General features: G+C 34.7%; 2 protein-coding genes across 5 annotated transcripts in view; one reads left to right on the top strand and one right to left on the bottom strand.

Annotated features, from left to right (window-relative positions):
- MCPH1 (microcephalin 1) overlaps positions 1 to 13,173 on the top strand; it is a 114,379-nt gene that overhangs the window by 22,335 nt on the left and 78,871 nt on the right. For 2 of the 3 annotated variants that reach the window (XM_087916371.1, XM_026695212.2), the window contains 4 exons: positions 576 to 685; positions 2,061 to 2,098; positions 3,449 to 3,611; positions 6,835 to 6,912. In XM_087916371.1, coding sequence (XP_087772497.1) covers positions 576 to 685; positions 2,061 to 2,098; positions 3,449 to 3,611; positions 6,835 to 6,912 — 389 coding nt within the window. Of the gene's footprint in view, positions 1 to 575; positions 686 to 2,060; positions 2,099 to 3,448; positions 3,612 to 4,167; positions 5,056 to 6,834; positions 6,913 to 13,173 lie in introns of those variants that run through there. The other variant, XM_087916375.1, reaches the window with a different exon arrangement.
- ANGPT2 (angiopoietin 2) overlaps positions 3,713 to 13,173 on the bottom strand; it is a 51,474-nt gene continuing 42,013 nt past the window's right edge. For both annotated transcript variants that reach the window (XM_026695213.2, XM_087916388.1), the window contains one exon: positions 3,713 to 8,026. In XM_026695213.2, coding sequence (XP_026550998.1) covers positions 7,866 to 8,026 — 161 coding nt within the window. In that variant the 3' untranslated portion in view covers positions 3,713 to 7,865. The remainder of the gene's footprint in view (positions 8,027 to 13,173) is intronic.

The following is a 13,173-nucleotide window of genomic DNA, read 5'->3' as shown; positions in this document are numbered from 1 at the left end:
CTATAAGAGGTTGATTTGAACTGATTTAGTTTGAACTGAACAGAAACATTTCGAGAAAGATCTAAATAATGGTTTTGAACTTAAACATTTCAACTTTAAAATATTTTTTCCTTCACTGCTGTTTTCATTTTAAAGGGAGTTTGCTTCTAGTAATAATAAAGTTGCAGAATGAAAATCTAATAAAGTTCTGCCATGAAAAGTTATGAAGATGCAATAGGCTGTAAGAGAAATCTTGGTGTAATCTGGGAAACTGCTGGTTTGCCTGGCATAAAGATAAATAAAAGGAAATATTCATTTTTAAAATTCAAATTAGGACCTGCAAAAAATCAATATGAAAGGTGAGTTTTTGAAAGATATTACATACCTAAAATGATTTTTAAAATGTTTACTTAGAACTGCAATTACTCTTAGAGAAGCCATACAATGTAGAAAAAAACACAAAAATCAAAGAACTGTACCTGATCATGAAAAGTATACAGGAACAATGCAAGGCTACAATTGTGCTAATACATTAACAGCATTTACATTTTTCATAGTATGGATTAGGATTAACTCTGAATGGATCTGGTTTTTAGATAATGCCAAATTTTCAACGAGTGATGCTAAAAACACTGCTTGTAAATCTTTGGGGAACCATACGAATGAGCCTGATAGGAAATTAAAGATTACTAGGAGAATTGAAAAGGTGAGTTGGTATATCATGGCTGTAAGACCAGTAGAACAAACTGTTTCTTCTTTTTCCCATGTTCAGTGATGTTTTGTGTGTCAGGTCTGGGGAACCTTACAATCTGCAGAACTAAGGGGAGACCACAAAATCTAATCTTTAGTGGACACAAAATCATAACAAGCCACTGAATAGCTAATCTACCCAGAGGGAAAACAGGATTGACTGGACAAGCTAACTGAACTCTACAGCATTTTATTACATATTTTTAGAATTGAAGTTTTCTGAATATATTCGTAAAACCAACATTTGATTTGACAGAACAGAGTGCCATATGTATCCTTTACTTTATAATCATTTTATTTTTCTTTTAACTCAAGTATTGGAATGTTCAGAGCCATCATCAGCCACCTGATTTAATAGCAGGAGGATTTTCAACTAAATTGTCTTTTCACCCATCCACTCACTCCTCTTTCTAATTCATGGAAACAAAAATTCATTAAACTCCGATGAGCAGCAACAAGTTTTTAAGAAGTGTCACAAGACATTTCATCTTCTAGTATTTGGATTTATTTTCAACCTCAACCAATTGGTCTGTTTATTTACCATACAGACCATTCCACATGGTCAAAATCTAAGCAATGTTTTTAGGTAGAACATTATATTGTTTATGAGTAATTGGAAGAATTGCTGTTATCATTGAAGATATGTCATGTCTATAGTTTGCATGTGCTGAATTGTTCTGTATAGCTTTTCAGCAGTCTAGATACTGAAGATGCAGCACATCATTTTACAATAAAATAAATGAGCTTCACGTACAGGGAAAGATCTTTACAAATTTCAGAAAGCCAATTCTATTTGATGCATTTAGAATATTCAATTAGAATGGGTAAATCATGAAGACAAATATTTGCAGTTAAAGTACAATACTGGCAACCTCATGTTGAATTATCTGAAGTAGCTATAGATGAAAAGTACTAAACCATCAAAGCTGTTTTCTAGGAATAGTCTTTTGCTCAAGTGACCCTACCATCTTCATTGTTTTCACAGCATTCTTTTTTCCACACTAAATGTTTAAAAATATTGAAAAAATATGTTCAAGGATCATAGAAGTGTGCTAGTTTCTCATGTTTAGCACTGAGATGTACAGTGGTACCCTCTCTAACTTTGCAGCAGGGAACTGAGAATTACTCAGGAATTCCATACATGAAGATACCCTACATATGTACAGGGCTCCTTCATGTGGGTGTGTTTATGACAAACTACAGTTTTCTTCCTAAATATTGAGATCTATGAAAAAGCTTTAATCTTTCTATGATTTAGATATTAATCAGAATTGGACATCGTTAAGGAAAAACAAATATGTTGATTTATTTTTCCTTCTTTAAATCTTTAGCCTTTGAGAACATTAGTCATGACAAGCATGTCTCCTGAGTAAGTACCAGGTATTGTGATTATGCTTCTATGTACATGTATTTCATATCTTTCTCGTTCATAAAACTGCCTTTGTCTAGTATCCCCCAATGTTTGGATTTCAACTTCCTAAAATCTGAGCCAATCTGGCCTCTAATGCAGGCCTATGGCAACATTTGGGAAATAACACTTCCATTAATAGCTCATATTTATATGCTACAATCAGGAAAAATATAGACATACAAAGACTTCAATCCCTAGGATTCAAATTAGCTTTGGATATATAGTATAAATTTTCTAAGTGTCTTAAAACACATATTTTAATTGCTTAAAATCATTTTTATGTAAGAGAAATGAGTAAAACTACTTTAGATGGGACTATAGCAAAAGTATACTTCTATGGATTTTGTTAGGATAGAGATAGGAAACAAGTTTTTTACAATCTTGTTTGCTTGTATGATGAAAGAATTCATGCTTATAACAGTACTCACTGTGCTGTTCCTTATTAACTTCTTCAAATTGTAGTATGGAATAAGACAGCTTATTTATATAAATGAAATTCAGAGATTTTTTAAACTAATTCAAATATCAAATTAATAACAGCACAACAGATCCTGCTGTCCTCTCCCAGTAGTCACCATCAAATCCACATGTTCTCTCAATACAATTTTATGGGTTTCCCATGGGAGCAAAATGGAAGCCAACTGAACCAGTGGAGAGTACTATTCCCTCCAGAGAAAAATATTTATCACGAGCACCACTACCACAATATACTTCATGAAAATTGGCTTCTTAAACATTCTTTCCTGGGATGAATAGATAAGAACTGTGTACTTCTTATAATGGATAAGATGCTTCTACTTGGAGATACATGGGAGTCAAGCCATCTGGTTTAAAAGTAGGACTTTGAATTTGATCCAGAATTTTATCAAAAAACAGTGTAGCATTCAGAAGATTAGTGTCTTCTAATTCTTATCTGATAATAGATAGGCTGCTAGATTCTGTACCAATTTCAGATTTGATTCATTTTCAAAGGGATATAAGTTTAGCTTGAAGGTGATAAATTACCATGAACCCCTAAATATGTGCATAACATTCAACGATAGGAACATTCTGACTCCTGAAACATCTGTTCCAACCTCATTGGAAATATCTCAACATCAAATAGGGCTGTCCCAAACTCCATTTTACAGCTAGAAATAGCTCGTTGCTGAAGTCAGACTACTTTCAATAAAGTAGGTCCAAAATAAACATCTTTTGGTCATTTTTATGTTTTAGATATACCTCTTATAATAATGCTTATATTGTAACTATAAATCGTTTCTGTAGAAGTATAAGTTATTAAGGCCTGCTTTCTGTTTTTTCTTAAAGAATGCAGAAAATAACTCTGCAGGTGCTGAAAAAGCTGGGTGGTTTTCTGACTTCTGATGAAGTATGCAAAAATACAAGTCATGTAATTGCAGGGAGCCCCCGTCGGACTTTAAATATACTTATGGGAATTGCTCGAGGCTGCTGGATTGTCTGTTATGATTGGGTAAGTAAGACAGATGACTACTAATAGACTTTTTTCATTAAAATATCATTATCTGGTGACATTTATGGTAAATGAATACATAAGATACACAGTGTGAACTATTAAAGTTCGTGTTAAGGTTGCTTAAATTTATTAAGTATTAATTTTTACAGCAAAATAATAAGCATATAAATGTGCACAATATCATTCCTACCTTTTTAAAAAACAGAAATGTGTAATAGTTTGGTCATGTTTTACATTCTGTGGATGGTGGAGGCTTACAAAGAGAATTTGGCCATATGAATACTTGTAGGTGGGACCAAGACATCCAAATTCATATTCATGGACTCACAAGAATGAAAAACTATGCTATAATTGTCATCAGTCATGGAGAGAAGAGGCCCCAAATATCTAAAAAGTTCCTGGTGTCAGCTCTAAACTTGAGACTGCAGGTTGCCCAGTGTAGTTTATATATAAAATTCTGAATGTTGGTAATTTATAAATCATGTTAGAGAAAACTCTACACTAAAATAATTTTGCAGTTAAAATGCTAAAATCCAGATTTTTTTCTAAACAGATCCTTCAAGCTCTTCTGTTCTCCCCCTCTCAGACCAAAGTATACTGGAGGTACAAGAAATATGAGGAAATAAGAAAACCTCTCTGACAAAAATAAAAGGCTGGCTTACATTTTCCTGGATCTTACCTGTTCCTTGGATTATTAATGTACAGATAAATTGGAGGCTATTAAAATGTACAACTGGATGCCTTCTTTGTTTATACTTTCAACTTTGTGTATGATCATTGAAAATCCCTCTTCTGACTGTAAAGAAATGTATTTATGAGATTTAGCCTTCCTGCTACAAAATATCTACTGAAACAAGACAATAACACAGGCATTCAAATGAATGATAACCTTGCATTCAAAGTATACATATTGATTTTCAAAGAATGCTGTAATATCCCACTTTCCCAGACTGGAGAGAAATCAAGTGCAGCTGCAGAAACAGGAAGGCCTTTAATACCAAGGGATTTGTGTCACAGATGGATTGTATTTTCTATAACCATATTCAAAGAAATTATCTCCATTCAGATGCTTCTGAACCAGGATTGTAAATACAACTTATTACACTATTATTGTATATTAACATAATTTTTAAACTGCAACTTTTCTGTTGCTGTTTTTTTTTTTTTTTTTGAAGAGGTGGACTATATAGGTGTTTAACCTATTCAATGCTGCCTTACCGATTTGATTTGTATTACCTGTAAACTGAATAACTGGTTTCTTATTATTGATATCCATACTGACTTGAATGCCTAGAGGCACATGATCCAAAGTCAAGATACAGACCTGACAACTTCTGAAATAAAAATGTGTAGTATTTGGAGAAGTCATGCTATAAGATATTAGAGATGTAAGGATGAACCTTAATTTCAGGTAGAATGGAGAGGTCCCAGAGATGTTGTGTTAAAGCTGGGGGGGGGGGTGTCTATCTATTCCAATAAGTTATATAATGTCTATTAGAGCTAAGGTGAGAGGGAAACTATTGCCTTGATTTTTCCTGGCAGCTAGCCCCAAAACACGATGGAGGAAAGAACTTAAGAGTGTTTTTTAAAGTTATCTCTTAGAATTCTGTTTAGATGTTATAAACACCTTTTCATCTGATGTACTGCAATTAAGGAATATGTTTATATCTCTAAATAAACAGATAGTTCACCATACCAAGTTTATATGCAGAATATTTCAGTTTCTTATCCAATATTTAATGCTTCTGGGCCATTCATTCCAGCATGATTTGATGCAAAATATAAGGAGATTCAGCAAGTGTTTGACAATGTTTTGCTTCAGATAATAAGAGTATTAAATATTTTTACAGGTGAAAACTATGAAAGAGGACACTCACCCTTTATATTTTTTTAAAGAGGGGCTGGTAGAGGAAATGGCACATTTAAGTAGATAACCACAGAGGATGTCATTTTGTTCCTGTGGAAAAAGTCATTGACTGATTTTAAACTGCATTTGTTTTGATCTTTTGTTATAGTCTCTTTGTAATGTTCCTTCCGGCACTGGGCACATTAAATCACTGTTTTGAACATACCAGCTGTTCACCACTGATCAAATGATGAACAGATTAATTGTTTCTCTTATTTTGCATATGTACCGTTTAGCACTGAGGAATGGATTTGGGAGTGGAGAATCTGGAACTTATTAACAAAGACTCACACAAGAAATACTGTTCTTGAGACATATATATTTCAACTGTGCTTTGTGAAGGAACTATTTTGTAGCATATTAGCAATTTCCGGAACTAATTAATCTTATGCCAAGCAGTTATAAATGTTGGCAACCGTCTAAAGAAATTGTGAGAAAAGTGGGCGGCACTTAAACCTATGCACTGAGAATTTTCTGGTTTCCATCAGATCTCCCTAGATGTATCCACTTTGATTAAAGACTTGGAAAGTCCTCTAATTCACTCATAAGGAATACTTTGGGGCAGATAGAGTAGGCTATGTAAGAAAAACATTTGTATTCACAGTCTTGCCATTGAGTACATGATTGTGGTTTTAATCAATTTCTCCGATGGCACAGGAACAGTGGTTTAATGCATGTTGATTTACCAACTAACAAGTTAAGATTTTCAGTTTCCTCAAGAATTTTCTGTTCATCTAGTCAAAACTGTCAAATAAGCTTGATGTTCTGTTGTACGACCCTCTGGAGCCAAGTTCATGACCTGATCCTATATATATTCTAAAAGCTGTTTTATTGATTGAATCCTGCTCTGAGACTAATGAATTTGCTACTGCAGGAAATTTTAATAAAGAAGAAAAAAATTTACAACTTCTTCACATAGTTCACTTGTGCACTTCCTTGAACAGACATTTCCTTGTTTCTTTCATGCAGCAAATTTGCTTCCAAAAAGCTGTGTGATTAAGGTCTGTTGACTGAACCAAGCATACAAATATATTCAAATTCCATGCACTATTATTATGTCCTTAAACATGTTTTAAAGCTGAGCATAGTCCACAAACTTGGAAGCCTGTTTCTATTATGGGCTAAACTTCGGATGAGGTTTCAGTAAAGTAAAATATGCTGTACACAGTGTATAGCTAAAGCATAGTTATCTCGGCTGTGTGAAACAAAGCTTGAATATACTAACTATTCTGCTGTTAATAATCATCTTACTACTGGCTGCTTTAAACATTTTGAATAGAGCTATTAATTCTCAGTGGTTCCATCACTGTTTAGGTTTTGTGGTCTCTGGAACATGGCTATTGGATTTCTGAAGAGCCATTTGAATTGTCAGTGGATTTCCCTGCAGCTCCTGTAAGTATTTTGCTTTTTAATTTACCATACAATATGATAATGATTTGATTGTCATATAACAAAGTGTAAGCAATGGAAAATGTTCACAGGGAACGTATGTCAACTAATCCCAAATCAATGTTCCTCAAGAGATGTTCAAACTTTTAATTAGCAGCTTCCCTTTAAGCTAGAGTAAATAGAAGCAGATCTTTTAAACTGTCCAAAATACTGAGAAATTATTATTAGGATGTATTATTTTAACAGAAGAACAAGAACAGTCCAATATTCTTATACATTATACTCACATGTAGAGTTCTATAACTTGCAAAGGTATTACAAATATCTGATATGCAACATACAAAAATAGTGGTCTGTTATATACTCTGTACTGGATTTTAAAGAAAAGACATGTAAAATATAGAAATATTTTTATACAGTCTTATTAAATATACTATGTGCTACCAAATATCCTTGAATATGTGACTACTAAAGGCAATAATCTGGATATAGGCATTAATTACAAAATATTTACATAATTACAAGGAACAGCATGAATAATAAGATACAATATAGTTTACAAAGCAGTGCTCTTTTTAAAATAGCAATTAAGAGTTCAATTGTAAGATATAAAGTAATGTTTAAGACTGAAGAAATTTTAGATAATCTAGATATATTTCACAGTTCCAGTTACGCACAAACTTCATAAATGTTCATGAAAATGAAGTTCTTAAAGGTCCTGCAGAATCCTTCTAACATTCTTCTTTTAAAATCATTATTGCTTTGGTTATTTCTTCTTACATGACTGAACTGTGATGAAATTCAGCAATACTGAAATCAGGAGTAGAAATATTGATTCCTATAGGATGCATATGCATGTTGTTCAGGCAGAAAAAATGGTCATAGTGTATCCATATTGTCAAAGTATATTAAAATTATGTCAACATAATTTTCCAACATAAAAGTGCAGACCTTTTTTAGAAATCTGTTGGGCGAATCATCATAGTTGTGGCCTTTAGAGAATAGCCTGCTCCTTTCCAATAGTACCATTTAATCCCTTTAAATTTGTTTGTGTTCTGTCGCAGTGGATAATATAGACCATTTAGATTAGAGGGTCCACATGCATCAAACCACCATCCTGTGTAAAAAATAAAAGGAAACATGAAAGAGAAACAGATTCCCATATTTATATTTTGTAAACTAGACACACAACTTCATTTTTAAAACAATTAATTAGAATATTCACACATAATTGACATCTTTTCGGTATTTCCATCTCATCTTCACCTTCCAAGTGCTAATTCAGAGCCCCCTTCTGACAGTAACCATTTTAAAGGGCTAAATATGAAAAGCCTCATAAAAGAGGCAACTCAGTGTTTGTTATTATAGAAGCCATCTTGATCCTTGCTTATCACTTATGCCTCAAATGAGCTACATTGTATAGTGATTGAGTGTAAGCACTGAGTTGATTAAGCACAGTGAATTTTTACAGGCCTCCAAAATTGACCATTCTTTAATATTTCCTGGGGACTTCCAGGGAAGCAATGGCAGACTAAAAACACTCTGTGAGAGCGAAGCCAATAACTGCAATAGAACGAAGAGTCAGTGAATGGATCTCTCCCTGAAATTCCTCTCCAGAGCATGAAGAGAACCAGGATTGCCTATAAGGACTCCATACAATGGCTCTTCACGAGGAAACAAGATAGCAATCTTTGATCAGTTTTAGAGCTTTGGGAGCTGAAGGAAAGTCATCTCTGTCCTAGCAGCAGGCTCTGTTGGAGCCTTCAAAAAGACACTAGGTTTGCATATTTTCTTTCCCAAACATTTTTCAGAATTGCTTGTTAATGCATTATTTTGATATTAAGAATTCTCAGAAAGGCAAGCAAGTGAGTTTTCTCCTAAACTTGATGAAAAAAGTTTCATGCAAGGACTTTAAAATTCTTATTTTTGAATAAACAAGGGTGATTAAATCATTGATTTTGGAAAGTTCTAAATGAATTAAGGGGCAAGATTTTGAAATTTATAGTAAGAAACCCTCCCATGGGAAATTGTTGCTTAGAACCAGATTGGTCTACTGGTTAAGGCACCAGGCTAGGAGACTCGTGAGTTCTTGTCCCACCTTAGTGTTGAAAGCCAGCTGGGTAACTTTCGGCCAGTGACTCTCTCAGCCCAGCTCACTTCACACAGTTATTGTTATGAAGAAAAGAGAAGAATAAAGGAGTGTTATGTTCTGTATATTTACTGTTTTGAATTACTTGTAAAGTAATGAAGGTAGGATAAAATATAATAAATAATAAATTAAGAGAAAAATTATAAGAGGGACTTTGAAGGTGGGACACTAGAGGGAGCCAGAAAGAACTAAAACTATAATTAAAGGAAAAGTGACACATTAACATAGAATGGAACAAAAAAATAATCTGATCTTAAAATAATTCAAGGATATTTGGGAACAATGTAGTCACAAACCACAAACACAAACCACAAACTACTATAATTCTTAAAATTGTCTGCCATTATAAAAATGGATTCAGAAATAATATAGAAGAGAAACAGATTTTACTGGAGAAAACAAACTAGGGCTAATTCAAATGTTCTGAAAGTGGATTTTAAAATGTTAGGCTGCAAGAATGATATGGAAAAATGTTACATTGGATTTACAAATGAAACTGGCTGATATCTTAATTAAAGGGGACAGAACATTAATAATCAAAATGGTGTGTATAAGTTTCTTACCTTGGATTTACAAAAGAGATGTGTTAAACCTATGAAGAAGTTTCTAACAAGAGGCAAAATGCTACGAAATTGACTTTTGGGACACTAAAGGGACTAAAGATCAAGATTAAAAGGAAATGAAATGAATATAAAGTTGATTTATTTGATTAAGGTTAAAAATATGTTGCTTCTGATAGTTGTTGATGGACTTCTCTTGACTATAACTAAATGATAAGGCTTTAAAGATTTCTATATATAGAAGAGGTAAGATTATGGGAAGAAGAGACTTTTTATTGTATTGATAACTTACAAATAAAATAAAGGAACATAAAACTACTTTGTCCCAAAGATTCTTTTTCAAGAGGCAACTGGACTTTCTGGTTTTTCTTTGAAGACATTTTACTTCTCATCCAAGAATAACTTCAAAGAAAAACCAGAAAGTCCAGTTGCATCTTTGGGACAACTATGACCTGCATGACTGAGAATCTCCATATATATAAAACTACTTTATTTGATTAAGATTAAAATATATGTGTTGTATTCCTGGTAACTCTTAATGGACTTTTACTGATTTGGATTGAATAGCAAAACTTTATAATGTATTTATAGATAGGAGATGAAAAAGATATACACTGCTCAAAAAAATAAAGGGAACACTTAACACAATGTAACTCCAAGTCAATCACACTTCTGTGAAATCAAACTGTCCACTTAGGTAGCAACACTGATTGACAATCAATTTCACATGCTGTTGTGCAAATGGAATAGACAACAGGTGGAAAGCATGGGCAGTTAGGAAGATTTCCCCAATAAAGGAGTGGTTCTGCAGCTGGTGACCACAGACCACTTCTCAGTTCCTATGCTTTCTGGCTGATGGTTTGGTCACTTTTGAATGCTGGCGGTGCTTTCACTCTAGTGGTAGCATGAGACGGAGTCTCCAACCCACACAAGTGGCTCAGGTAGTGCAGCTCATCCAGGATGGCACATCAATGCGAGCTGTGGCAAGAAGGTTTGCTGTGTCAGCATAGTGTCCAGAGCATGGAGGCGCTACCAGGAGACAGGCCAGTACATCAGGAAACGTGGAGGAGGCCGTAGGAGGGCAACAACCCAGCATCAGGACCGCTACCTCCGCCTTTGTACAAGGAGGGACAGGAGGAACACTGTCAGAGCCCTGCAAAATGACCTCCAGTGGGCCACAAATGTGCATGTGGCTGCTCAAATGGTCAGAAACAGACTCCATGAGGGTGGTATGAGGGCCCAACATCCACAAGTTGGGGTTGTGCTTACAGCCCAACATCGTGCAGGACATTTGGCATTTGTCAGAAAACACCAAGATTGGCAAATTCACCACTGATGCCCTGTGCTCTTCACATATGAAAGCAGGTTCGCACTGAGCACATGTGACAGACGTGACAGGGTCTGGAGATGCCGTGGAGAACGTTCTGCTGCCTGCAACATCCTCCAGCATGACTGGTTTGGCAGTGGGTCAGTAATGGTGTGGGGTGGCATTTCTTTAGGAGGCCGCACAGCCCTCCATGTGCTCGCCAGAGGTAGCCTGACTGCCATTAGGTACCGAGATAAGATCCTCAGACCCCTTGTGAGACCATATGCTGGTGCAGTTGGCCCTGAGTTCATCCTAATGCATGACAATGCTAGACCTCATGTGGCTGGAGTGTGTCAGCAGTTCCTGCAAGACAAAGGCATTGATGCTATGGACTGGCCCGCCCGTTCCCCAGACCTGAATCCAATTGAGCAATCTGGGATATGTCTCGCTCCATCCACCAATGCCACGTTGCACCACAGACTGTCCAGGAGTTGAGGGATGCTTTAGTCCAGATGTGGGAGGAGATCCCTAAGGAGACCATCTGTTACCTCATCAGGAGCATTCCCAGGCGTTGTAGGGAGGTCATACAGGCATGTGAAGGCCACACATACTACTGAGCCTCATTTTGACTTGTTTTAAGGACATTACATCAAAGTTGGATCAGCCGGTAGTGTTTTTTTCCACTTTAATTTTGAGTGTAACTCCAAATCCAGACTTCCATGGGTTGCTAAATTTGATTTCCATTGATAATTTTTGTGTGATTTTGTTGTCAGCATGTTCAACTATGTAATGAACAAAGTATTTAATAAGAATATTTCATTCATTCAGATCTAGGATGTCTTATTTTTGTGTTCCCTTTATTTTTTTGATCAGTGTATTTTGTGGAATTATTGGAACAGGTAATAACTTACAGAAATTGATTGTACTTGCCTTGATGAAAAGGGGAAATCATTTTTTATATGATTTTTTTCTTTTTGTTTTTTCTATATACTTATAATTTTTTATTTTTATATTTTTCTTTGTATTGTTTTTTTCTCTTTGTAAACTTTGATAAAAATTATTATTAAAAATAATGTCTATGGCTTGTATGGATCCAAATTAAATCTGCAGTGATTCCATCTTGTCTGAATCTCAGAGAGTTCTATGAAAGTCCACAAGATAAATTATCACTAGTTTCTTTCTCTCATGAAGATACATATTCATATATATGATATTTTTTCAAAGACATTTACATTATAATAAAATGTAAAAAAAAAAAAAAGACAGCTCTGTGAAAGTTAGTAGGACAAATCAATTGTCCTAAATCTGAGAGAAAGTGACTAGTCCAAGGTCACTCGGCTGGCTTTGTGCCTAAGGCAGGACTAGAACTCATTGATCTCCCCCCCCCCCAGGTTCTAATCTAGTACCTTAATTACTATAACATAGTTGATTTTCATGTAATAGTACTAACATCATACAAAAAAACTGCATTAACAATTATCAAAAGAAAAAAAAATACTCTGTCATATTAGAATTACAGTCTGTTTATTATTGCTATCCATAATAGCACCCTCTCCAGTTTTATAAATATAGCTTAGTTCAGAAGTTCCCAATCTTGGCAACTTTAAGATGTGTGGACTTTGACTCCCAGAATTTGCCAGCCAGCAGGGAAATTGTAGATATTGAAGTTAATGCATCTTAAAGTTGCTACGATAGTGAACCCCTGGCTTAGTTCCTTGGAAAAAATATATAAAATGCAACCTTCTTGATTAGATTTAGCCTAGCACCCATTTCCCATTGCAATCACCCAAACTGCTATGGAAAATACAGCAGCCTATTTGTTCTTTATTTTAGTTTTGATCAAGTTATATGCTACCTACTTACAAATTATTCTGTAAGCTCACAGCATGAAATGTACAAACATTAAAAATTGTGTGTAATTTTTTAAAAGAAAAAACAAAACACCCAAACTAAAAACTTTGAATGCATAGGTAGCTCTTCAGTATCCTTGTAAACTAATAATAAGAGGGCTTCCCTCAATTCCAGCAGAACCTGTTCCAAAATGAACTGCAATTCTCCAGCAACAATTACACAGAGATATGCTTGTACTCATCTTAGAAGTACTAGATACCCATCAGTTAAATACGTTTGGCTCTAACTCTTTAATAGAAATACTGTGAAATAAATATGAGTAGATAGCACCATAAAAATTACGTACTTTTCCCAGATTATATTGTTGTCCTCACTTTTTCCAAGCAAATCAGTTTAAT

The sequence above is a fragment of the Pseudonaja textilis genome, chromosome 1 (genome assembly GCF_049901715.1).
Source record: "Pseudonaja textilis isolate UNSWEBS1 chromosome 1, rPseTex1.2, whole genome shotgun sequence".
Lineage (NCBI taxonomy): Eukaryota > Metazoa > Chordata > Lepidosauria > Squamata > Elapidae > Pseudonaja > Pseudonaja textilis.
Note: the sequence above shows the minus strand (reverse complement) of the source record. Positions and strands in the feature narration are given on the sequence as shown.